The 27,714-nt window shown below is 38.2% G+C and overlaps 1 protein-coding gene across 5 annotated transcripts in view; it reads right to left on the bottom strand.

Moving 5' to 3' along the window:
• Positions 1–27,714, bottom strand: part of SYT9 (synaptotagmin 9) — a 71,697-nt gene that overhangs the window by 12,627 nt on the left and 31,356 nt on the right. For all 5 annotated transcript variants that reach the window (XR_001411506.1, XR_001411507.1, XM_014938328.1 and 2 more), the window contains exons 2-3: positions 24,716–25,067; positions 20,699–21,245 (exon numbers count right to left, since the gene is read on the bottom strand). Coding sequence is in view for 3 of the 5 variants with exons in the window: in XM_014938328.1 (XP_014793814.1) it covers positions 20,699–21,245; positions 24,716–25,067 (899 nt within the window). In the remaining 2 variants the exon portion in view is untranslated. The remainder of the gene's footprint in view (positions 1–20,698; positions 21,246–24,715; positions 25,068–27,714) is intronic.

Here is a 27,714-nt window from a genome sequence, read left to right as displayed (position 1 = left end):
AAGGCCAATCGCATCCTGGGCTGCATCAAAAGCTGCGTTGCCAGCAGGTCCAGAGAGGGGATTCTGCCACTTTACTCTGCTCTGGTAAGACCTCACCTGGAGTACTGTGTGCAGGTCTGGAGCCCTCAATATAAGAAGGACATGGACCTGATGGAGAGGGTCCAGAGGAGGGCCACAAGGATGATCAGGGGGATGGAGCACCTCTGCTCCATCCAGGACAGGCTGAGGGAGCTGGGGTTGTTCAGCCTGGAGAAGAGGAGGCTCCGGGGAGACCTAATAGCAGCCTTCCAGTACCTGAAGGGAGCCTACAGGAAGGCTGGGGAGAACCTGTTTAGAAAGGCCTGCAGTGACAGGACGAGGGGCAATGGCTTCAAGCTGGAGGGGAACAGATTTAGACTGGAGATTAGGAGAGGGTTCTTCACTGTGAGGGTGGTGGAGCACTGGAACAGGCTGCCCAGGGAGGGGGTTGAGGCCCCATCCCTGGAGATATTCAAGGAGAGGCTCGATGAGGCCCTGGGCAACCTGGTCTAGTTGGGGGTGTCCCTGCTGACTGTGGGGAGGTCGGACTAGATGGCCTTTGGAGGTCCCTTCCGGCCTGGGCAATTCTATGATTCTATGATTCTATGATTCTATGATTTGTCTCTGAGTCCTTGTTCTGTTGATGTAATGTAGTCCTTTATTCAACAGGGCAAGAGCAGGAAGTTTCTTCCTTAAAAAATTTCCCAGTGTTACTTGGGAGAGTTAGATGTATTCAATACTGGGTAAGCAGTCAGATGGAGAATTCAAACCCGAGGTGTAAATCACAAGGTTTGCCTGAAAACTATATGAATCGCTTACTGGAACCTCAAGATAAGTAAGTCCCTTTTATTGCTCTTTGGGTTATGGAGATATGACCTCCCTCCCTGCTTCCTTCTTCCAGTTCTGGTGCAAATACTTGATATATCATAAAAGCATATTATTTGAATAATTTTCAGTGGCTTCTACTGGAAGTTTTATTGTTCCTGCTTTTCCCAGAAAACATTTCTTGTTATTCCCTGTAAAACTAACCCATTCATAATATACCCTTTAAAATGCCAAATTCCAATAATAATGTTAATAACTTGTTAGTCTATAGTTACACAGTATTTATAGATTTTAGAATTATTATTTTATTAGACATTAGCCTCCACGATAAATTGGTCCCTAATACTCTGTCAGCAGCTCCACGTTGGGGTTTAGGTGGGTATAACTCAGCATATTAAACAGGGAGATGTGTAATCTTGAAGACTGTGAGTATGGGCCCTTAAATGCTTCACCTTGGAGGCTGCATTAACAAGCTTGGTCTGGATCAAATCTTTTCAGTGAAACCTGAAAGTTATCTGGTAGTTAGGGAGTTTCTGACAAACGGGGGTGACATTTCTGAGGGTCGGATTTCTCTTCCCTCTCCTCATAAATACACTTGGGGCAGAGAATGGGTGTGTAAAATCATGCAAAACAGGGAGCAAGGGACAGAAGGAAACAAGACAAATTATAGGTTACAACTTCTGCTTTTTCCCCTGGTCTGGAAGAAGATAAGCTGTCCTTGAGTTAGACAATCATAAGTTTTGAGCCCATTTTGTTGGAAACGTGCGTTTTGTATTTCTGGAGCAGACAAGCTGTGATATGCTTGCCATTACACAGTGCCTGTGCCACTCCAATTAAAGCATATGTCTCAATTATACCAGGTTCCTCAGTTCTGCATCCATAAAAAGGCAGACACTACTTTTTTACTTTTTTGGTATGCTGCAAAAATAATGCTATTTTTGGATTGTGAGATGATCAGATGTATTTTTACGCATCTCATCAACTTACCATTAACGGGAGCACTTACAGGCAGTGATGCCCTTGCTTATTTCTTTTAAAGTTGCTAACAGTTGAAAGCGGTTTTCAAGGCACTAGTGACTTTAGAGATTTTATAAATACTTACTGCTATGTCAGAGCTGTACAGCTTAGGCAATGGTAACTTTGCATACTACCTTCTTTAGCATGTCTCTGAAAAGGTCATTGTAAAAGAGAAAAATAGCAGAGATGTCAATAAATGAGATGATATAATTTGAGCTTCTGAAGCACAGAAAGCACTGATTATCAGTATTTAATTAAATTATCTTTTTTTTTTCCTCCTAGCTGAGAAGCATTAGTTGTGTTTAAACAAAGAAACAAAAATCTTCCTAGTTATTTCGTAATCTTTACTGGAATTAATGGAATTATACTTCTGTAATGCAAGAAAAAATTTACATCATTATAATATTTGATAATGTGAATTTTAGTGGAGGTTCGCTCAGCTAAGATGAGGATAATTTAAGTATAGTAGGTGTATGTGTTAAGTCTGTGAATTAACAATACTTTAAGAAGTGCTATCTGCCTTTTGGGATATACATGTATAACTTAATAATTATTACTATTAAATATAGAATTTAATATATATATTAAATTGTTCATCTGTGTTGAGAACTCTGGATTCAGATTTGAGTGAGCTAAGATATTAATTCAGTTCCTGTACATGTCCAGGACACAAATATTGTGCAAATACCATACTAAACAAATCTAATCTGTTTGAGAATTGTTGTAAATCTGAAGTATCTAACATGATGAACTCATGAAGGTAGCTCTACATTTTTGATTTTTTCATCATAGCATTATTTTGAATTATATGTATCAGAAATGTATATCGAGAAAAAATCTTTAGAAATGTTTGATTTTAATTGAATTTGCACATGACTAGAAGAGTGCCAGCTGCTTTCTCATTACACATTGTAAGATGGATAGAGAAGATATGTCTGGAAAATTCTACATCTTAAAGAAATGAACTCTAGTAAAGTAAGCATTTATTAATGCCTCAATCAAACTATATCTACAGAGATCTGATTGAGTAAAGTTTGTGGAAAATGAGAATGGCCTATCTTTTACAATTATTCTTTCAATACATCAATGTCAGGCTATATTTCATGTTTTAAGTTAATTTGCAAATTGTATTATTTTCTCAGTGTGATTCCATTTTTTGCATTTCATTGTCTTTATTTCTTTTATTCACGATTTTCTTAAAATGAAAGCAAATAAGTAAAGAATCTTTTAGAGCTACATATGTGAAAATTAGTCTGATTACACTCACTAGGAAAGAAAATTAAAAAGAACTCTCAAACTCGGTTTCTCTAAAGTGAAAGAATATAAGAAAGCTGAAGCGTTTGAATGTAATTCACTCTGGATCCTATACTGCTTTGGGTACACAATATAATTTTCCATGTCAAGTCACAGCCTGGCTATGAGTTTGTATGCCTGTACAAATGTACAAAGTGTATATGTAGAAGCTGGTCTGATGGGATGCACAAAAGGCAGGATAAGAAAGGGCACCTTTGAATCCCTAGTACTCTCTCCATGGGCTTACTACCACTTGCTACTCATCACACATTGATAAAAATGTTGGACTGAGAGATTCTTGCATAACTAATAGAGTGAAAAGTGTCCCCAGCTAAAGAATTTAAGCAAAAAAGCCCTACAAGGGGAAAAGAAAGCCAACAGAAGGTGTTTCATATTCTAATTTATGAAAAAAAATATCCTTTGACAACTAGGTTGAACTTAGTTTTGCTGCTTAACTAAGTATATAGCTTGATTTCTGTTAGGATTTAGATTAGTAATTCCAAGATGATACCACAACAGAGTTTATATGACCTTTTCTCTGAGGTATTCTGGAGCCCCTTATAGTCAGACAGACCAATTCTGAATACCACAACTTTGTGCTGCGCTGTACTTCATAGGGACTGAAAGAAGTAGGAAACCTTCCTGCAAACTGGGTCGTAGAGAGCCACTAGGATTAATAAGCTCAGGGAGTGTATGTTCTTATTTTACCTTACTCCTAGTTTTCCCTAGCATCTTGACAGCTTCTGTATAAAGACAGTATCAAAGTAAAGCATCCAGCAGGCAGCATATCCTCCATCTCTGCTTCAGAGCCTGGAGATCTTTTGATATAGATTTTTTTTTTAAATTTTTTTTCTCTCGTGTTTCCATCATGCTTGGGTCATGACTACTTTTCTTTAAGGCAGATTACTGCAGTCCACATAAGGAGAATCCTCCAGACACAGCTTTGTATTGTGCCAGTCAGTCAAGATATCTTACAATGTGGGTAGCTGGAGTCAAAGGATAAGCCTTTCACCTTCATGTGTTTCAGAACAAATTGAATTAATGCCTTTGAGAAGAACATACACGTAACTTGGTGTTGCCACAATGTCCTTAGTAAGTCAAGGACAGAGGCCTTTTCCTGTAGGCAGTCAATGTACTTATCTCTCTAAAGACCCAATATCGCCATTGTCATAATTTATATCCTATAAATAGGATGGCAGTGATTAACTGAAACTGCTTTTCCAATGGGTTAGCTGCATATTGTCCTCAGTTATCTGAACGCATTTACATTTACAGACACATTTACAGAATATATTTGTTCTTACTGAGTCATTTAAGACTTTATTGATAACTTATTCTGTAATAAGATCCTTACTTTAAAAAAGCCTCCATTCAGTAAATATGAACTTCATACACATTCTTTTAAATGTATGCTTAAATTCTATAGATTTTATTGGCTTTGAACCCTTTATATAGATTTTCATTTCTGACAACTAAAGTGCTTTGCTGAATCCAGGCCTGAGAGTGAATCTAATGAATTATCCTGTAGCTGTTGAGATAGAGATAATGTCTTAATTTGTTCCAAACTTAATTGATGAACTGGGGAGATAGTCTGAATTGAGCTAATGAAAATTAGTAGAGACATGATTGGAAAAGCTGGAGTACTTGTCCTGCTTATGTGTGTGTGGCCGTGTCAGAAATTGATTTCACAGGAAAAATAGAAATGAGGAATTCTGAAAATGAAACTTCTGTATAAAGTTAATATAAGTAATTTTTAACTTTCTCATCAGTTATTAAGAGGAGGAAAGAGTATGTTCACAGAGTTGTTTCTGAAGGCTTGCTAGATGGTATTGTTGGTCAGAGAAAGAAGTTAGTTAAAGTGTAAGTTTCTCCTTGCAAGTTAAACTGCTCCTCTGAAAACTATTTTGCTTTCTTCAATTGTTACTGCTTTATGCAACTCTTTGATGGCTTGTTGCTTTCTAAAGAATAAAAACTTCAGTATAGATTTAATAATACAAAAAAGTCTGCCCTGAATCCTTTCCCAGGCAGTGTGGGCTGCCTTTTATCATTTGGATTGTTACTGGGAGGCAGGGGGTGCATGTGTGTGTCAGTGGAGGACAGGGAATGCTTGAGAGCTAGAGAAGATCCTTTTATCTTCCTATCTAATGATTAAAAATGAAAATGTTATAACCTGTAAGACTTGAGCTTACAAGTGAGGTGCTCTGGACAGATTTGCTCCTCCTTTTCTTCCAGTATATCTCACTTTATCCCACCCTGTCAGTGTTTACAGGTTGCCACCCTTGGTACTGTGCTTCAAGAGTCTTTTAAAAGGGAAGTCTCTTCAGGGTGGGTGTGATTTCACAATGCTTAAGCTTTAAAGGAGAATACTTTCACACAGAGTTGACTAAAACCTTTCTCTCTGCAGAGGAGGGAGTGGTGCTATAGAAATGTTGACAAGCTTGAGAACAGCAAAGAAATGTAAATTGTTCTATATAGGAATAGATGTTTGGAGGGCAACTGTTTTCTCAAAAGGAAATGTAAGGGAGAACTTCAGCTGGGAAACATAAGAGTTTTGCTGTTAGGTGAAGATGGTAAAATGGAAGGACAAGTAGGTCAGGCAGGCAGCCTGACCTTCATGAGAGCCTCATAGAAGGAAGTTTCACAGAACAATCTAACAGTGCTGTCTGGAAAAAGGGCAGTAGCTTCCTGAAGTGAGGACCGAAGCTTTTAATGAATGTCCATCAGTGTCTGTGACGTCAAACCCAATAATTTTTTAATGGACTGCAATTGATTTGGATTCGACCTCATTTTTTTTGGTGAAATTCTGAGATTGGGAAAAAAAAAAGAAAACAAAAAATTAATGGCATTGTATTGTGCAGTATCTTACAATACAAGCTACTCTGGCTGGGCCAACCTCCATAGAATCATAGAATGGTTTGTGTTGGAAGGGATCTTTACAGGTCAATCTTACTGTCTTAAAAGAATATTCCTGATTAACATCATGGAAATGGAAATCGATGAGAAAATAAACCCTCATGGTTTCAAAATAAATTCTGGTCTGTTGCAAGAAGAGGAGGCTAAATTACATGTTAAGTGTTTGCTATCTCTAAGCAAACGTGAGCTTGAAGAAAATGATGCAGCAAATCCATTCTAACGCATAACATTATTTCTACCATGAATTATTTTCCAGTTACCTCTTTCTTAAATTCTGACATAAGTTGAAAGTAATGTTTAATTATCTCAATATCCCACTAATAATGAAAATCTCAAATACATCCAAGAAAAATTGCAAGGGAGGAAACTGGTTTTAAAAATAAGTTAACTAATCAAAATATTTTAATCCCAAATGCCTTGCCTGTTAATATTTTTTTTCCTAGTGTGTTAAAATGAAAATGTCAATTTATACTAAATCTGTATGCAAATTAATGGCTTGGCCTTTCACTCTACCTTGAGTTACAATGGCTGCGTGTGAACTTACAGCTCTACTAAAATACCAAAAGATGCTCTATTTTCTAACCCCACTCCATTATATCTTTGCGTACAGGACATGAAAGCAATCAGTATGGCAGGGCCCCAGGGCCTCCCTCGACCCTGCCCATGGCCCAGGAGCACGTTTCAGTCCAGACCAGGGCTGTTGGTCCCTGCCCCAGGGACACAGTAGGATGCTAATCTCCAGCTCCCCACAGACAGACCCTGCCCAGCCATGGGCCAACATTCCTGGCTGGCTCTGCTTGTCCCAGGGAACTGGCTGATATAAAACTCGAATATAGACATGCTGCTGAAATGAGATGAAATGAAAACTTTGGGCCCTACTGACACATCCTCACCTTTCCTCAGCACTGAATGTCATTCTCAGTGCAGGCATTTTGTGTTGTGTAAAGCAGCTGTCTTTTAAATCAGGCATTCTGAGCACATCATTCTGAAAAGGAGAGAAACTAAGTATCTGAGTAGGGCTGAAAAAAGATGGTGAGAGTCACACTATCAGGAAAAAAAAACCACATTCTTTTTAATCTGTGTAAGCACCTATAGTGTTTTGTGTACGTATTCATTATACTTACATTAGGTGTTCTCTACTGACTTCTTTGCTATTCAGGCTTAGCACAGGGTGTACGCAAAGTGGGTAATATAAATAAAGGCCATTTTTCTAAATCTGAATCTACTCTTAGTCCAAGTAAGAGTTTGCTCTAAAATTTGGTTTTTGAAGAAATGGATATAAAAAAGAGAACAGTCCAAATAATAGTGTCCTTGAAAAGTAGAAAGCTAATGTCAAACACTATGTTGCAGTAGCATGTCCTTCTTCCATTCCAGAACTTTTCTCTGAGATTTATTTATTTATTTACTTTTAATTTTTTTAAAATCAGATATCTCTTGGTAGGTTTTAGCCATTTGCTGCGTAAATCCATCCCAGGTCTAATTTCAGTAGAGAAGCTGTGGTGGTCTGCTACACACGTATCTGCATGTGCCTTGGGAGGGTCAAAGAGAGGATCATTCTGCTCAGAGCTCTTGTGTAATGAATGTAGAAGCTGGACAATGTGCTGAACATCAGTAGAGAAGCTGTGGTGGTCTGCTACACACGTATCTGCATGTGCCTTGGGAGGGTCAAAGAGAGGATCATTCTGCTCAGGGCTCTTGTGCAATGAATGTAGAAGCTGGACTATGTGCTGAACAATGTGCATTGTTCATTGTAAACGGGCAGTAGAGAAGTGCTTTGCCCCTAGATTTTGTACTTGGGCTCCTTTCATAGACCATTAAAATAACTGTTAGAAAACAGTATATTGCCATTAATCCAAATTCTGTCTGATAATTTCAAAATTGTTGTAATATCTGGAAATGAAATCCAATTTCAATGACATCTCTGGTGTGCCCTTTTTCTCTCTCTCTTTCTGATCCTTTTTGGCTTCTCATCCTGCTACAAAGCAATAAAAGAATTATTACCTCTGTTAATAAGGCATACCCAAGGCAGCTTTTTCAAAAGTAATATTTTCGATATGCAGCCCCCTTTAGGTTCAGTGCCCATTTAGCAGGTGGGGAAAGAAGCATGGTTTTCTGAATCTAGTTCTCCTATTTTTTTTCCTTTGAGTTACACAGAGATTTTCTTCATCATGATTTCTTTTAAAGTTATTTTTTCTTTCAAATAGGTACCTTTCCTGTGTTTCTTTGTGATTTTAAAGCCAAGGATCAAGTATTTTTCTGTTGAAGTTTCTCCACGTTTTGTTTCTCTAGAGACAATTCTGTTGTGTCCTCTCATGCACCCCCTCAGGTCAGGAACCACTGAGAATACTTCATGTTTTTTCTGGTAAAAAGTAGCTTTTTTTCTAAGGCTCCCTGATGCTGAAAACCTGTTACCTTTGAAATTGACTTGGTTACTATTAGGTGGTGCAACTAAATATAAAACATTGGCTTGTGATCTGTCACCTGTACAAACAATTACACTGCTGCCTTCCCAGACTCAAATACACCATCCACAGAAGGTATCAATATAAGAGAAATGGTGAAAAGGGATCATTATGGCTTAAAAACATGTCTCAGAGCATTCCACATAACCTTCCATTAGCCTGAAAGCACAACTAAATTGCACAACAAGCATTTTACTATTAACACTTCTCTATAAAATTACCCACTTTTAACAATAGTAAAGCAATTTCCATAGAAGTTTCATTTACTTCTTAGTAATTTATTTAAATGGGTCATATAGAAAAGAAAATCACTTCAAATTTCAAAGCAAAGCAGCCAAGGTAGAAACTACTTCACTGCTAGCAATATTCTGTTAATGAATTGGGTGAAAAGGTGTGCAGTTGTACTGCTTTGATTGTCCTTGCACAGCAATTACAAGTTAAATGGAAAAGTATAATCATGGATGCTAAGGTTAAGCCCATAAGACGTATGTATTAAGTATGTCAAAATAGACAAACCCTCTAAATCTTCAATACTGCAAAATCGTCTCATTTTATACTGTAGAATTTCTCTAGTTTTCAAATGCAAAAGGATTAAAATAATAGAGGGATGAAGGAAGAATGAGAATGAAAACAAAAATAATGATAACAAGGTAGTGTCATTGCAGAAGTGTAAAAAAGAGGATTGTATTCAAATTAATGGCTTGGCCCTTCACTCTACCCTGAATTACAGTGGCTGCATGTGAACTTAGAGCTCCACTAAAATATCAAAAGATGCTCTTTTGACCTTCTAAGCCCACTCATCCTTTATTTCTCAAACCATGCTACAAAGAAAATTTCACATTTGGATCAGGAGAGAAGTTGGGGGTTTGGTATTTCTTTTTTTAGGGGCGTGGGGGTGGGAATGGGGGAGGAGCATGGGAGAGAAGGCAGGCTCTTCTCTTTCCTCCCAGAGATGTTACTGACAATTTCCTAACAGGAATGTATGTAAAATTTGCTGACTGTGTAACATGCCAATATGCTGTTGGTATATAACTGTCTCGGGGCAAACCTCCCTGAATCAATGCCGTGGAATCTGTGGTGATCGGGCAACAAGGGGTTACTTTTACCACTTCTCTTACGCAGCATCAGAAACATTTCAGTGTTTCTCAGTATCTTAGTTGCTGATGCTGCCCAAAAGTTCATGCAAATCCAGTTACCCTCTTTTCTTTGGAGACAGCTCTGGACCATCGCCATTAGGACACTTAGGCTATGCAGATCTGGTGAAGGAGACTTTATGCTGTTGCTGTGTGTCATTCACCTACCTTGCAACTCAATAGAATATTTTAATCTTAGAGCTGCTAGGCAGTTTACCAATCCAGTGCTACATCTATTTAGGAGCTGTACAGAAAAAAAAACAGCTTTAAAATAAAGCTAGAGACTATGAGGAAGCTGAAGGAAGGGGAAGGAAGAAGACAGAAATCCATTTTAGAAAATGTGAAATCAAGAGTATCATCCAGGTATCTACAGCGTGAGCAGGGGAAGATGTGGTTGTGTAGAGTGTGATAACAGTTCTTTTACTGTAATACTTGCTCTTTATCAGATGTGCTCGTGCCTCCCTATTATATTTAGACGTGTACTGCAGGCATTTTTAGGGCCACTTTAGTGAGCATGTTTTCTCTCTTAAAGAATGCACAGTGTGTAAAATGTGAGATAAAAAGAGTACTAAATATAGAAGTGCTTTAGTGCTTTAATTCCATAAAAGTGTGTCAAGAGAACTTCCTCCTCTTAGGAGACTTTCCTTCTAACTTGTTTTACTTTACACATGCTACATGTGAAATATACCTAGAGAGGAAAATGATTTTTTTCTGGGGGTTGTTTTACTCTCTTCCTCATGGCATCATATGCAATTATGTGAGGTGAGTACAGTGAGCTGTTCAGACTTTTACCTGGTAATGTTTATATTCAGAATAACTAGTGTTACACAAGTTATATATTAGTGGTATACTAGCCTATGTGTAGGAAAAAAGTAGCATTTTTAGGAAGTCCGTGAGTGATTTAGTAAACAGTATCTTGCAGTCACTAAGATGCCTTCTCAAAATTTCGGTTTAGTTGATTATAATTTAAATAATTTGATAGTTTTGAAACGAAATCAAAGTTGTGAGTTGACTTGTCCTAAATGGTTCACTTCAGAACTCTGTTACTTTGAGAATGATCAATGATTTTGGGTGCTCACTTTGATACCTTAAAAGGGTCTGACATAAGGAAGTGTATGGTTTTGAAAGAATTGAGTGTAGTTATCTCTGACCATCCTGACTCATAACTTTTGGAGCAAGACCGACTGAAAAGAAGGATAGTGCTGCTTTAGCACTGAAAGTTTTCCTGAAGTAAATGATTTTTCAGAACAAGAGAGTGGCTGGATTGGAGTGAAAAGAGTGAGCATTTACTGCTATATCTCTGGTTTGTTTTTGAAAGTATCTATATTTTTATGGAAAAAGTATTACAGTTATAGATAGGATGAAAAGCTTTTTATATGTCATTTTATAATAAAAGCTTTATGTTGAGTGAAGTGTTTCTCACAGCTTTCTCAAGAATTCTGACACTCTATATACTGAGTAAAGTGAATAATTTGGAAAAAGAGCTGGCAAATGAGAAACACAGCAGAGCTGCTGAAAGAAATGGGTATGGGGTGCTCACTGCAGAAACTTTGAGGGGAAAGAATCTATTCTAGTTTTATTCTAAAAGGACTGCTACAGACAGTCAAAAGTTGAAGATGCAGATGTACAACTCAGGTAATTTCTGATGAAAAGATTTCTATCTGCTTTCTCCAGGACCGAATTTGATAGCTCACTCATATTTTAGCCATTAAATTTGGGGGCAGTGGGAGGAGGAGAAGATTCAAATCTTTGTTGAGCAGGTCATTGTCATGGATTTATTTTGCAGAGAGGATGGTAATTCTCTCTGATGGATTTATTTTGCAGAGAGGATGGTAATTTGCTTGTTCTGCTGTTCCAGTGATATATGTCATTTTATAATAAAAGCTTTATGTTGAGTGAAGTGTTTCTCACAGCTTTCTCAAGAATTCTGACACTCTATATACTGAGTAAAGTGAATAATTTGGAAAAAGAGCTGGCAAATGAGAAACACAGCAGAGCTGCTGAAAGAAATGGGTATGGGGTGCTCACTGCAGAAACTTTGAGGGGAAAGAATCTATTCTAGTTTTATTCTAAAAGGACTGCTACAGACAGTCAAAAGTTGAAGATGCAGATGTACAACTCAGGTAATTTCTGATGAAAAGATTTCTATCTGCTTTCTCCAGGACCGAATTTGATAGCTCACTCATATTTTAGCCATTAAATTTGGGGGCAGTGGGAGGAGGAGAAGATTCAAATCTTTGTTGAGCAGGTCATTGTCATGGATTTATTTTGCAGAGAGGATGGTAATTCTCTCTGCTTTTCTGATGTACATCTCAAGTGATTTGTTTACATTATTTCATGTGGCTTTTTCTGCTGTTTACAAGATACTATTTCCAAACTATAGCAAGAGGATTCGCATGAAATCTGAGCTTCAGTGGGAATTCTTTCCCTGACTTTACAGTAGAGTCAAGATCTCATCCCGAGTACTACTCATTTCTACCTGCATAAAATGTTGTGGTCCCAATAGATTGAATTTTATTGTTAGATTAGCATTTACTGTAAGACTCTGTGCTCAGTGGAGTACAGACATTGAAAGGTTTTCATTATTTTAAAGTGATTCCTTTCTTCATGATGATCCTAAATAACTCTCTAGGGGGCTCAAAACCAAAGTCTGCTGTTTTCTTCCCATCTTTTTTGTACACACTTTTGTTTCCCTTTACTGCATACACATTTATTTTATTGTTAGGGCTGTTCAGAAGAGTTATCATGATGTAGATCAGATGGTTGATTAAACCACAGCTGGTTTTTAAAAATATTTATAAAACCCCAGCACGCTTTTAAAAAGAAAATACATAAAGAGCTCTATGAATTCCGAACCAAATATACAAAATACACTATGGGAATTTTTCTTTTGCTTTTCTGTGTTAACATTCATAGTGTTTGGGTAGCATTCTCTATATGAATAGAAAATATTAGATATTGCATGATAGTGCAAATCTCCTATTCACTGCTCTTTTAAAAATAATTTTACTGTGGGAAATGAAAGAGGAAATGTTAGGTAGGAGGAGTGGTGGATTTCAGCTACTTGTACTGTGGCTGTTAGTAATTGGTTGCCTGACAGGCAAGGTTATGTTTTCTGATGTTGTGATAAACTGCTATTTTTAAGATGCCAGATTTGGCCCAAGAATCTGAGTGGGGAATTTCATCCCAATAGTTCATATCATCAATTGTGAAAACCTCCAGCTGTCAGTTGTTTTCTGCTTCCCTGCCCATCACAAGCAAGATGCCATCACTAGTCAGAAATCTTTTTCCAGATGGTGAATGTAGCTTTAAATTTGAGTTTGTCTGATGAAAGGAGTAGTAAATGATTAAGCACTCACTAAGGTAGGCTCTAGCTTGTGACTGCTGTTTTCTTGAGTAAATAGAGCAAGGTGTTTAATCAAGAAATAAAATGCCAGAAACATGTAGCTATACAAATCTCAAATACCATGATACCACAGACATTGCTAATGAAGTCTTGTCATTGGAGCCTGTCACTTAACTGAAGTACATGGTGTGAAATACTCATTCTAATTCTCTGCTGGCGAGCCATAGGAAGGCTCAGACACAGCAAATGACTCAATGCTTCATTCACCCCTGTGGATACGTCTAATGACTTCAGTGGGGCGAAATACAGAAGATATTATATCCCTAATTCTAGAATTTGAGTGTGCATTGCAAATTGCCTGTCAGTGTTTGTGAGGCCCAATGCAGAATTCAGAGGTTTGCATTTGTTTGTCATTTAATCCTACCCAGGCAAGCATAAAGTGATGTTGCAGTGGCCTGTTGGATTTTTTCAGGAAACACTGTGTGTTGTTCCAGATACATATATATCTTTCCCAATACAGAAATGTACATGTTTAGAGAAATGTATATGCATGGAAGAAATTAAATAAAATAGTGAGTTAAAATGAAGATCTCTGCTGTAAAAAGGTAGTAAACTTGGGAGTAATAAAACATCATAAGAAAGCTTTTAGTCAGGTTATAGGTCCCCCAGTTTTGCTACTGTTTCTTTAGCTCAGCTCTCAGAAAAATAGCTCGATTGCTGCGAAAGAATGATGCCTTTCTGTACCTCTTCCCTTGGATAGTTTGGCTGCCAAGTAATCTATTTTTTTACAAAGGGAAATAATGGAAGAGCATGGCTATGTATCTTTCTGCAATAATCTGAGAAAGGGTCTCTACTGAGCCTCAGAAGTGGCCCTCATGCTCTGAAGGGCTGGGGATTGAAGAGAGAAAAGCTGTCATGTACCTCTCTGAGCCCTCCTGGGGACAATTAGGGCTCGTATAATATGTAGTATTATACTTGTTGACCATATAGCAAATCTTAGCAAAATGTATTGTGTGTCTTTTAAAGTTTCTACTCCCATTTATGTCAGTTCAGTTGTTTCATCGTTTCTTTCAAACTACATGTTCAGCTGCTAAAAGTCTCCTAGACTTTTAGGAGAAAAGCTATAGATACATATATAGGACACATTGTTCCTGCAATATGTCCTTCTCCACCAGTCAGCTCAAATCTCAGTGGCAACTTCTAATGTTTTGCCCCAACAAAGACAGTGGGGAGGTCTGAAGAAAGCCCTCGTGTGATTATTTAGCAAACAGTATAGGTTTTTCTTAATTTTGGCAAGTCCTATAATTTAGCCCATAAGCATAAAAACCATGCCTCCAAAGCACTACAGTTATGGTCCAATAATTCCTTCCTTCTGGAAGGAACATTTACATTTTGTCCTCTGTAAACTGGACTCTGGAAAGATCCTGGAATCCTGAATGGTTAAAGTGGGAATGGTTAGAGGTTACATCCTCTAACCAGAGTTTGGAATGGGACAGAAAAATCTTTTGAAGAGAAGAAGAGCCCGTGTATAGTGGCACATTCTTTTCTTCTTATTTACCTGGGACCCAGGTGTACTAGAATAGATCGAGTCAAGACTGCACCCCAGCCAGCACATATTTGGGGTTGTGTTAGGATGGCAGCCTGTCAGGTATGGTGTGCAGAAGATGCTTCCCAAGTAACTAGGCTGTCAACTGCACTCGTGTTCAGTCTCAGTAAGAGTTTGGAGCCCAGATACAATTAATCCCTAAGTAAATAATACACAATAGCAAAAAATTCCACTTGCTGCTTAAATATAAGACCATGGGAAAAACTGGGTAAACAGACTATATGCAGAGGAAAACTGTAAAACTCTGAAATACCCTGTTTGGTGAAGAAAGATGCCTGATGGCTGTGATATCTTGTGGGGATTAAAGACTAAAAACGGCTTGAGGCTTTTCACATAAGTGCAGTATGTTCAGAGGGAAGAATACTTTCAAGTTTGGCTACAAATATTGAAACTAAATTTAAAGAGTAGGATTTTACAGAAATTTTGATGAATCCGTAAGCTATTGAAATGCTTTCTGTGACCTCTGCTGGAAAAAAAGACAAAGCAAGCATTCCCAAAACTGTTCAATAATTAAACGCGTGTTTGAAGAGATTTTTTCCCTGCCTGGCTAAATACATGTTTAAACTGAAAGTTACATAACCCTGTAGAAAAAAAGGCTGTGACACAGTCTAATCTGGAATTATGTGCAGAATGGTTACAGCCAAGATCACCTTAATACAGCTATTTTAGCCTTAATGCTGTGCAAGTGCTCTTTGCTCATCTTGAAAAATTGCTGCCTATGAATTGTAAAATGCTAGAGCAATTTTTTTGTGTTTGCAGCTCCCACTGACAATTTTGGATGGTATAATTGAAGGACAGGCTTGGCTGACCAGAATCACATTTTGGCTTTGCTTTATGTGCAGCGTGTATGTTACCGTGAGCTGTTTCACTGAAGGCTATCTCTGAGAGCCTTGTTTTGAAAGAGATTTCTGGAAAAAAGAATTGGCAGAGGAGGGTGAGAAGAAAGGAGAAGGGGGATGTGTAGAACAGGGATAGTTACAGACTCTTCCAATAATCTAGAAAAGCAGGATTTTTAGGATGTGGCTAACGTGTGGAGAAAAACATTCTTCATAGACTATTGCTGTTCTGGGGGTCTTGGACCAGGGAACCATGTATGATACAAAAAAAACCATTGCTCAAGAATAAGCAGCATCGATGGGCAGAGAAAGAACCAGTGTGGAAATCAGGATTTTAATTTCATAAGGAATTTTGAGTTATTTCCATTTTGAAGCAGATTATACCTCACTTGAAACATTTTGCTTTGATAAAAAACCAGGATGTTGCTATTTGAACTTTCAACATATTTTAAAATATTGCATTACAAATGAGAAATCAAAAGGAATTATGCTTTCTGTATTTTTTTGAGTACTCCTGGGTTACGTTGTGGGGTTTTAGTTTTGTTTTTGTTTTCTAAATAAATCTAAAATTAAAGTGAGGTGACTCTTACCTCTTTTGTTTAATGCCTTCATTTGTCTATCCATGAAATAATTGTTCTTGCTCCTTAAGCTTTTGGCATGCTTTAACATGGGCAAGACATATGCATTTGCAAATCTCTCTCTTCTAGAGAGCTTTCATTTGCAAATCAGTTGAATAGGTGTGTGTCCACATAAACAACTGATTGCCTTCCTGATGGTAAAACCTACTCAATTGAAACAAATGGGATGTCGGATTAATACCAGATATGTTTTCCATACTTAAAAAAAAAAAACAAACCAAAAATATTTCCCATTTACTGCTACAGTCCTAAAATGTAGATATGGTACTTAACATTGATGGTTTGGATTTGAATTGATACGTAGAGCCAAAGATTTGCTTTGTTTCTATTCCTTCTCAAACTGTTGACTCAAAAAATTTTTTTAACTGTTGAAAATATTTTAAATGCTTTTCTGAGATCTTGCTCAATGCCATTGCTTTTCTAAACCCAGCAATTTGCCAAAACAGGAATTTTAGAAATACTGACTAAAACATCTTGACAAGCTAAACATTTTTTAAAATGGGAGTAGGTGGACTTAGTTGACTTACTGCCAGCTACAGTATCTGTACACTGCCCAAGAAGATAAGCAGTGCTACGTAGAGTGGATTAAGGCTGGTGCCAGGAATCTGCCAGATTCTGGACCTGGTCTCATTTCTGGTATTGTGTCATGTCTTGAGCAAGTCACTTCCTTTTTGTCTGAGTGTGTTCCACTGGCCATGAATTAAGTACAGTATTTATCTACTTCTTTCAAAGAAGGAAGTTTATTTTCCTTAAGTTTTGAGGGTGTAAACCCTAAGGATTATGACCCGCACCTATGCATGTGCATTTGGCACACATTAAATTCCTTTCAGCCTCTTAGCAGGAGTGCAATGCAACCTGTGGGGAAGTGTTTTTGCAGTTTGAGGACAGAATAGTTTTGAACTGCAGAAAATCTTGTAGGTTTGGTCAGATTTCAAAATTTTAGACTTTTATTATGCTTTCCATAAGCAACTGACTGAAATAATTTAGTCTTTTTCTGTCTCTCTTCCACACATACTCCAGTTGGCATTAACGTCTCTGAAACAGGGAACTTGAAACTACCTTCTGGTGATGTTATGATTCCAGTTGCTTCTCAGTTATACAACATAAATGCCTAAAAATACAAATTCTCAAACCTTTCTTTCTTGGGCAAACTTGAGAACAACAGCAGTGAGCAATTAGCATTTCTAGAATGCAGAGTTACAAATAATTGCAACCATCCTGCTTTTTAACTCTTTGTAAAAACACAAGCATGTACACCAACATGCAACTTAAATGCCCAGCAAGGTATGCAAGTGGATAGTTATCATCTTCTTAAAGAGAAGGTTCTCCTTTATTTGAAATGGTCTGACAGCTTCCTGTTCTTCATAGTTGTTTATTTCATTTTGTGACAAAGCCATGTATTTTTGCCTGATCATAATTGAGTTTGAATATGGCAATCAAGGAAATATTAACAACTCCTTTCTCTTCAAAACATGCCATCAGTCTATGAACATCATAAAAATAAACCAAAAAAACCCTACCCAAAATCCTGAACAAGTTTTAGAGGCTACTAAACAAAACATACCAATTACTGAAACCCAACCTAAAAATAAAGAGCATCTTTTTTATTGATGAGCCAGAAACCAATATAATCTGTCTGGCAGATATACAAAAAACTTATCTAGTTCAAATCATGTTCATCTAAAGTTGATCCATTTAATCATTTTTTCCATTAAACAGCCTGTTGCTGCTTTTTTTCTGGTTGGAAAAAGTGTCGGTGTTACAGAAGAGAGATTTTATGCTCAGAGGACCTGGGATTAGAAGAACAATCATTTTGATATTGGAGATCTGTTTGGAGGCAGATTGCTTTTGAGCTTGTAGAAAATTTTTATGCTGACATGCATCTGTGTTATGAAATAATTTCAAAACTCTGGGATGGCAGCAGATTTTACAGTGCAAAGAATCAAAACTGTTGGGTTTGGATTAAAAAAGAGTCTTCCAGTGTTATTAGAAAACAGAAGAAAGCACATGGCATAATAGGTCAATTTAATGGCATTGTTTGCAGTAAAATGACATTTCAGGCATAATCTGCAGTGCTCGCTTGCAAGTAGGCCATTTTGCTGGGCAGGGAAGGATTTGATACATTCTTTTATATTACTGTGTCAAATTGGATTAGAATATAATAAAATGGTGAATAATGTGAAAAAAAGGCCTTTAGGATCACTTGTTATGCAGCATAATAAGATGCACAAGGAATTAAAATGAATGCACTCTTCAGAAATATGACAAACTTGTAGCAGTTGTGTGGAACCTTCCCTTTTTCTAACACGTTACTGTGGTTTATCCCTCCTGTGCTCCACACTCTCTTAATCTACATCGAGTGAATTTCCTTCAGCAAGTTTGCCCAGCAATTGCCTGTTTCATAATTATGATTAATCAAAGACAAAATGATTAAAAACTCACTACAGTTCATACAGTTTCAGTTTGCAACTGTCCAATGGTACTCAAAACTTTACTAAAATTTATTTCTGAGATACAGTAGTAATGCCTGCTGGCCTGGTTTGGAGTGCAGCCACAGGAGCATTCCCTTGAACAGCTCCACCAAGTAGCCCAGAGGATTCAGCTTCTGCTGTCACTCTGTGAGATATCTAAGCTACACAGACAAGAAAATATGCTGAAACTTGGTTTCTTAAATGATGCGATGCTTGGAGGGTTTCTCATAACTTCATGGAGTAAATTCTAACCTTTGAAATTTTGGAAATGTTAATTAGCAAGCTGAATACTCCACATTTTCATTTATCTGATACTCTTATCTCAGAACTCACATTAGCCAAAATTGAATCGTGTCTCCTATGTGCTATGAGTCATTTGCTTTGAAAAGGTCTCTGTGAGCTGAAAACCCAGTGACAAGTCTAGATGGCAGGTCATGTGCTCTGTTTGGATAAACAGGGTTACACTTCACACAGGAATTAATAAATGACTCAGTTTCAGTCCTGAATTTAATTTCAGAGATTACAGAAAATCTGTAAAACAAACTATATGCTGCATCGCTTTTAAAATGTGGAAGTGATTAAAAAGAAAATACCAGAGCCCATCTTTTGCCTAAGTTAAAGCATGGAAAAAGTAGTACATATCAAAGTAACTCCCAGTGTGCCTATGCGTTCAACTTCCAGTTGACTGTAAAACTGAGAAGTTGAACTTGGGACACTTAATGCTGTACGAAGGCAGGCTTTCACTTGGAATGACTGTGATCTGCTCTGTCAGATTCTTACTTTTCCCTTGTGGTTGAAGAGCAGTAACTTTGCATAGAAAAGGCAGGTTCATCCTTCTCTGACTGAGCGTCCACGTCCTCGTGGGTACCTTGAGTGAGGGAACTGCTAATGCTGCTGCCACGGTTTCATCCTAGTGTGGGAGAGGATTGTGCAGCGGGTGTACAGCACGTGCCACACATGAATACATAACACTGATTAAGACCCTAAAACAAGGACAGTGTCCATTTTCAAAAAGAAATTCCAAACAAAAAACCCAAAACCAACGTGTTTAATCCATTTAGTCTGTAATATGGCCTGCTACCGGGCCACAGAGTATAAAGTGAGGCTCTGAATTCAGGAAAGTATTTGTCTCAGAACATCCTTAACTTTTCAATGGCTTCTTACAGTCAGCTAAGCATATACTTAAATGCTTTCCTGAATTGAGGTCTAACAAACTTACACTTTTATCTTACTGTTAATGATGTTTGATTTATTTGACTCTAAAATGTGCACTCCATTTGAGTATGGTTTGACACGGCAAATGAAATATTTACTGACTCTTGGCACTAGTACCTTCACCTTTGTGGATTTCTGTAATGTGTCATTCTTATTGAAGGTCTATTCTCCATAGGATGCGTGTGATTAATTTCTAATAGGATTACAAGGAGGTTGGCTCATGCTTTGAGAAGAAAGCTCTTTCCTTTTTGAAAGTAATTTTTGTGGTTTTGTACCTAGTCACTAATTGGATTCCTGCATAGAATTTGATACCAGAGAATAACAGAATAACAGAAATACAGACTTATAAGTTTCCCCACTTCCCTATGTAACAAAATGAGGCCAAACAAACAGTTAAACCAATCTGGTGCATTTCATTGCTTTCATGGAACGGCATTGTCAGAACGCTGTTTGCCTGGATTGTAGATGTGGTGTTATCTCACTTTATGAGAATATAGCCTTTTGAAGGACTGAAGATCACTACATAAGAAATCTTGACTCTGCAGTTCTGGCTGACTAGTATGATGAAATTTATGTGGCAAATCATGCAAAACACAGAAAGACAGGCAAAATCAGATAAGCAGTATTTCCTTAAGTAAATTTTAGATTAAGTAACATTTTGAGAAAAATATTCTCCAGTTTTTCTACCCTATCAGCAAGGCAATGATTAAACCCACAGTCTCCTACAGAAGGCAGTCTTTAATATATGCAAAGAGCAAGAAAAGAGGACTGAAAAGGTGCTGTCTATTTCTTTGGATTAAGGCCAAAGCATGAGAAAGACACGAGAATATTTTCCTTCATAAATTTGCCAATTTTAGGTATAATCAGATTAAGGAAACAAATCAGAAACAAAAAAAAATCTAAAAAAAAAATTTGTAATACTTACATTGGTGACATATTCAATATCCTTCCAAATATTACATTCCCTGGGAAAATCTGCCAAATCTAAAAAATTATCCACTACCACTTGGCCAATCAAGTCATGCCTGGAGAATCTGTCAAAGTCATACACAGAGAAATGGAGTTTCCTTGCATTCAGATCATTGTATGGGACAGTAAATAAAAAAACTTCATCAAATACTGGATTTAGGGTCTTTCTGTGCACTTTAGTCTGGTGTTTTGTTTTCCTATCAGGAAGCAGATATATCTTCACATATGGATCTGAAGTTCCAGAGAAGTCCTTTGCTGGCAGGTTGATGGCCTTGTGTATCTTCACTATCAGCTGCTCTAAATCACAGTCATATTTCAGGATAAAGTTCAGTTTTCCACATGCCTTGCTATTACTCCTCCGGCCATCGTCTGTGTCCACTGATCTTTGTTTATAGAGCTCTGGCTTAATGCGGCCAATCCCTGTCAGTTGCTCCTGTTTCTGAACTTGCTGGATGTTGAAGTCAGGGTTGGAGAGGTTGAGTTGTCTTCGGATTGAATTATGCCTTAAGTGAAAATGAAAGAATTAAAATAGAATGTGTTGAACATGGTAAGCATCTGTGCACGCACACTCAAGATCCTGTTCTCATTTGACATGTTTTTGTAACGTATGCCAGGGTCCTATATTCACTCGCATAAAGTGATAAAGCACGATACCCAACAATTGTGAGAGCTCACCTTCACCATTAGACTGCTAATATCACATAATTTTCTGTCCCGGTGTCTCAAGCTAGTGGTGTGCACTCTCCAAACCTGGCTGCAGAAAGTAACAAATGCAAGTTTATGGCCCCTGCAAATCCAAAGGATCTGCATTATTGGCAAATATAATGGGACAGGGTAAGAACTGTCGCTGTTCTTATCAGTTACTATTTTCAAGTGGTTCCTTTGGATTAATGCCTATGAAATGAGTTACATTATGTAAATGGCAGCAGGATCTGGCCTATTATGCCAGCTGAGCTTGCTGATTTCTGGTTCTAAGATAAAGCTGGACCGAGAATGATGCTTCCTGACATCTCTGCGTTTTAATTACTTGTTGATCTCTATGACTAGTCCATTTACAAGTGAGCTGTTCTGGTCTGATATGGTTTGTCGACCACCCCAACAATTTCTTTGTTTTTTCTCTTATACCTTGATTTAATAAGCTCTGTGGTATTTTAGCTGAAAAACTCCTTTAGTTTCATTACTCTGAGGAAAGAAAGTTGCTTTTAGCTTTGCTCCAGTAAAATTTATTACCTGGAGTCACTCAGTTATTGTGATTGAAATTTCCACTTCATGAGATGATAACAGAAATCATATCTGCAAACCCTGTTGGGGTAGTGGGATGTGAAAGTTGGATTAGGCAAAATCCTAATCTTACACGAGTTAGATTCTTTTTTGTCCTATTCATATGCAGCAATCATTCAGTGCAGTGGAGTACCGTGAGATGCTGTTGAATATAGAAAGAGCACATGGAAAACGCTAGCACAGGATTAGTCCAAAGCTATTTAAGTGGAATGTAATCAATAATAGTTCCTCTTATCATTGTTCATTCATTCCTTGTAAATATTTGTTTATGCATGCTTAAAACAGGAACATCCTCCTATATACTATCCTAATTTTTTTCTCTTGTTGCATAATAAATACATAATTTTATTGCTATACATTAGTAATTTCCATGATAAAATATTACCATGTCAGAAAAAAATATTTGTATTGCCCAACCCTTAAGCTCCTCATAGCAGAGTGAGGTGCAGAATATCCTGGGGAGAAATAAAAAGGAGGGCACTGGAGAGACAGCTTAGCAAGGATTGTAGCAGGAGCAGGTGCCTGGGCTCTGTGGCCACACAGCAAAGCCACCAGTGGCTACTCAGGTATGCCAGAAAGCAGCAAAGGTGAACAAAGAAAGGATGCAGCACAAGGCATATGGGCCCCTCCTGCTCAGTGAAAGAGTTTTTTGGAGAAGACTTGGGCAAAAGTATGGGACAAGGAAAGAGAAGGGTAAAAAGTGAAATATGTATCAGCAAACGTTATAGGGCAGGGGTGGGGCTTGTTGCATAATAAATACATAATTTTATTGCTATACATTAGTAATTTCCATGATAAAATATTACCATGTCAGAAAAAAATATTTGTATTGCCCAACCCTTAAGCTCCTCATAGCAGAGTGAGGTGCAGAATATCCTGGGGAGAAATAAAAAGGAGGGCACTGGAGAGACAGCTTAGCAAGGACTGTAGCAGGAGCAGGTGCCTGGGCTCTGTGGCCACACAGCAAAGCCACCAGTGGCTACTCAGGTATGCCAGAAAGCAGCAAAGGTGAACAAAGAAAGGATGCAGCACAAGGCATATGGGCCCCTCCTGCTCAGTGAAAGAGTCTTTTGGAGAAGACTTGGGCAAAAGTATGGAACTTTTGGAAAGGAAAGAGAGGGGTAAAAAGTGAAGTGTGTATCAGCAAACGGTATAGGGCAGGGGTGGGAACTGGACAAGTCATGCCTTTGTGGACAGAGAGCCAGTCTAACACCTGCTGCAGAGAGCCAGACCAGGAACAGTTGCCAGAAGAAAGATCTGCAGAGATTCACAGGAGTGAAGACATTGACCATGTGCTCAGGATGCTGAGGCAAATTCTCTTACAGGTTGGGATTGCTGCTGCTTCTTGTGAGATGACTATGCTGTGGTGATACTATGCATTTGTCATTTGATTAAGTATGAAAATTGCTGTCCTGTTGTAGCAGAGAAAGCCTGTATGTGACTCAATACTTTCACAATATTGAAAACACACATGAGAGCTCTTGGTGTTAGATGTTGGATATGAATCCTCTGTTGTTAATGAAACCCATGACATGCTTATTTCCCAGCAGTTTGAAAATGGACCAGCACCAGTCCTGTACTGTGCTTCTGGAATATTAGTCCTGAGTTGGAATTCAGCTTTGTTCATGGTAGGGTGCAAGCTTGGGTATCCATAATTATGGCTTTGACCTGCCCGTAGATTCCTACAACAAAATCAGCCCAGGCCATTCTCATGCTAATCTAAGAAGGAAGGGCACGTGGAGCTTTTGCTGCATACCATTAATGCTGTTCTGGGGACCTGTCAATGTCTTTCTGAGACATGTTTTGGATAACTGGTAATTACTGAACTGGCTGCTAGCTGTTGTCATCTTACTCATGGTCAGGTGTGCTTGCAGGCAAGAACCTTGGCTAAACTCACTCTCCCAGATGACCAGAAAGGAGGCTAACAAAGAGCAATTGGGCTAGTACTGGACTTTCTCCAGCTGAAGTGCATCTGCTTTGACTCAGAAATTTACTTCCTCTTCACATGCTGATCCTTTTTCTTACTGCATGAAACATAATCCTTTTATCACCTGCCCTTGCACACACTCTTTCCTCCTCCGTTCTCCAGTTCCCCTGCGGACTCTTGTTCAGTTACTTCCCCCCCCACAGTCATGATTGTGGCCAAAATCTATGATTTTTAATCCTGTTTCTAACTCTTCGAAGTGTTTCATTAGCTTGCCCTACTTTTCTTCTTTGGCTGTTTTAAAAATCTTTGAGGAGATATGACTGAGTGTTCAGCATCAGTGCTAAGTGCAAATGAATATGCTTTACAAGCTAAATCTAGGCTGTTCTGGTGCTTTAAGGGACACACAGTGCTCTGTCTTGTCCAGCTTCTGAGGGAGAGGCACAAATGAGACAGTAGTTGACAGAAGAGTGGAATAGCATTGTGATCCTGTCCTTTTAACCTAAGGGGTTTGTGCACCTCAAAGTAAAACTTTTATGTAATTTTTTAAAAAAAGAATATGGCAAGTAAATTATGCATTTTTAATAGATCAGTGCACTGGATGGGTTTGTGCACCTCAAAGTAAAACTTTTATATATTTTTTTTAAAAAAAAGAATATGGCAAGTAAATTACGCATTTTTAATAGATCAGTGTACTGGATAATCAAGCTGTGCTCTTTTGATTGTATTTCTATTCATTAATATCAGAGAGAAATTGGAGTTACTGACCGAGCAGAAGAGGTTGGTTCAGTGATCTGACGATGCATTCGCACATTGTGTACGCAGTTCTCCTTCGTTCCTGCCTGAGTATCTAATGGAATATCAGGGGAGGTGTGGCTGATCTTCATGGAGGACTCCGGATAGGCTGTAGGCTGACCCAGATAATCCTCACTGTAGTCATGGTCATTGGTCTCTGTATCTGTGTAGTTCAGTGATTCTTGTTTGTTGTCTTTGTTCCCAAATGGCAAACCACGCTCTCGCCAAGGGATCCAACAAAGCTTCCAGGACACGAACAGAGAGACACCAAACAGAGCAAGACCACAGGCTGTGACAACTAAGGACAGCAAGCTTATTGAGATATCTGCAAAAGAGAAAAACACATGCATGTCACATCTTTGTGCTCTTTGGAGCTCCGCATCTGCAAGGCGTGGGGATGTATGGGAACTAAATACCTCTGGACTCCAGATATACAAAAATTAAATTCTGGTCCCTGCAACAGTCATATAATAGAAACATATCAAATGTACTGTTCTTCCCTGCTCCCCAGCTCCCCCCCCCCCCCAAAAAAAAAAAAAAAACAAACAACCACAAACCACCTTGTTTGGAATTCAGTATAAGGCTTATCTTGACAGAACTTAGTTTATGTTTTCCCTGCAAAGCTGGCTAGGATGAAGGGTCGTTCTAAATATGAAAAGGGCTGTTCACTTGTTCACTCAGCTTTGAACTGATGAAAGAGTAGTGCCTGCAGTACATTTTGTTTTTTCTATATTTTCCTTTACGTAGTGCAGTTTTTTCCACCTCCTTTAACAGATTTTACTATCTTCTCTTCCAGAGACTGTATTATACTTACACGACCATGAACATATGCACATATGTGGCATGAAATGCACATAGGCAGCATGAACTTTTAAGTATTCAAGTGAAGTATCTTGTTTCATTAATTCCCTTCCTTCTAATGTTACACTGATTCTTATAATTGCAAATGATTTTTGACTATCAATACATGTCTTGCTGTTCATCATTTAGTTTAGGTACCAGTATCTCTTCCAAACAGAGATGTTTCTGCTTTTTAACTCTCAAGGCTCTTTTTTCTGTTTCCAAACCTTTGGTATAAAATGAACGTGGAGATGAGTTTTCTGTTGTTTTTCCCCACATTCCTAACATTATCCTACTTCATAATCACACCAACACAAATAAGTTACAACTGGGAGAGGCTTCTTCTCTGTTTTGCTTTGTTTAAAGTTGCATGTTGGGAAAATGACTCAGTGGAACAGCTGTTTTTATGGCTACAGTGTTTTTGAAATGAGGTTCTCTGTGGAATAGACAATACATCATGCCTTAAAAAAATTAGTAAGAATTCTATTTTACTGCCTCAAATTATAAACACAACCTGATCAAAGCAATTTTTCACACTGTGTGTAGGTTCAGAATGTCAGGATGCATCTTTCTAGCTAACAGCTAGCCTAAATTTTTGAAGGATGGCATGAGGTTGAAATGTACTGCTCCTACTAGAATAATTATTTAAGAATGATAATTCAGATGAAACAGCCTTCGTCAATCTGAAAAGAAAAAAAAAAAAGGAGAATAATATTTTTCAAAAAAGTGGAAAAGTCAATACCTTCTGCCCCTGCTGTGAATCTCATTCTCACTAGCCAGACAGATTAAATTTCTGCAGAGGGGGGAGTGACACTGCAATCAGTTTCACCCAGGAGCTGTCCGGTTTATTTTGCATGCTGGAAACCAATTTTAAACAATTTTAACCAGCATGGCCCTTTCTGTCCTTCTCCCAGTCGTATGAAGACAAAGCTCATTAACAGTGGGGACAGCACAGCAGCTGTTTGGAATTACAGCAAAGAGTTTCAGAGCTGAAGTTAATTAAAGAAATTCCTCCCATGCATAAAAGGCAATTTGGGAGACAGTAGAATGGTGGTTCTTGATATTTTTGGAATATTTACTGGTAAACAAGTCTGGCAGTGGAGGCAGAGCACAACCTCTCTGTTTGATTAAAAAGCAGACGAACTGGGATGCAGTAGTGAAAGAAGACCTTCAGAATAAAGCAATTTGTCTTGGATTCCCTGGAGAAGAAGGAAGAAATACATCAGAGGTCTGCAAAAAGGTCACTTTTTCAAAGAACTGATTCAACTAAATGATCCAACATTGAAAGAAATGAGAAATTGGGAGATGTCAGAATCAGCCAGAAGATTACAAGGTGAGAACTGGAGACTGCCCAAGGCTAAGGATGTGTGAAGGTGAGGAACAATTTGAAAGGTAGACCAACAGTCCCCTACCTTGAGGATGACTTTAGCAGAGAATGCAGTCATCTAGAGAACTGACATCATGAGGAAAAATGCATGAGAGCAATATGAACTACTTTTCATTTGAGGACTTTGAAGGGCTTTAATAATATACCTCTGCATTTAATATAACACTGAGAACTCTTATCTCACAGCTTACTTTCAGAGAAGCTGGGTAATAAACCGTTCAGGTAACTTGCCAAGTCACAGAATAGGAAGGGATTATTTTTCTTCATCTTGGTTTCACTTCTGTCTCCTTAAGAACCAATTTTCTGTCAAATTTTTGTTTCTGTGGGTGGAAACAGGACAATGATGTACCTCTCTTCTATGAAAGGCAGTGGGACTAAAGGACAGTGTTCTAAACTGTTACCTTTCACTGGACAGTAATTTTCAGACACCGCACACCTGGCTGGCAATTTTCAGCAACTGGGCAGATTTCGGGGGTGAGCGTAGTCCCAAGCGAGGAGATTTTTGGCTGCATCCTGGAGCTGCTTTTAGATGAGCCATTTGTACTGCTACATACTGTATCTTCTGTATAATTTTTACTCCATCTTTCCAGATGTCTCAGTTTTTCTAAGCCTGTTTATCTGTATTCCCATGTGCTAGCAGTACTCATCTGATGCCAGTTATTTCCTCTGCTTTGTAATGAGAGCAGGGTAAGTCTTTACTTGGATGTCCTTACAAAAATCAGAGTTGTGCAGCATAGAACGTGTT

The sequence above is a fragment of the Calidris pugnax genome, unplaced genomic scaffold, assembly GCF_001431845.1.
Source record: "Calidris pugnax isolate Ruff unplaced genomic scaffold, ASM143184v1 scaffold93, whole genome shotgun sequence".
NCBI classification, from domain to species: domain Eukaryota; kingdom Metazoa; phylum Chordata; class Aves; order Charadriiformes; family Scolopacidae; genus Calidris; species Calidris pugnax.
Note: the sequence above shows the minus strand (reverse complement) of the source record. Positions and strands in the feature narration are given on the sequence as shown.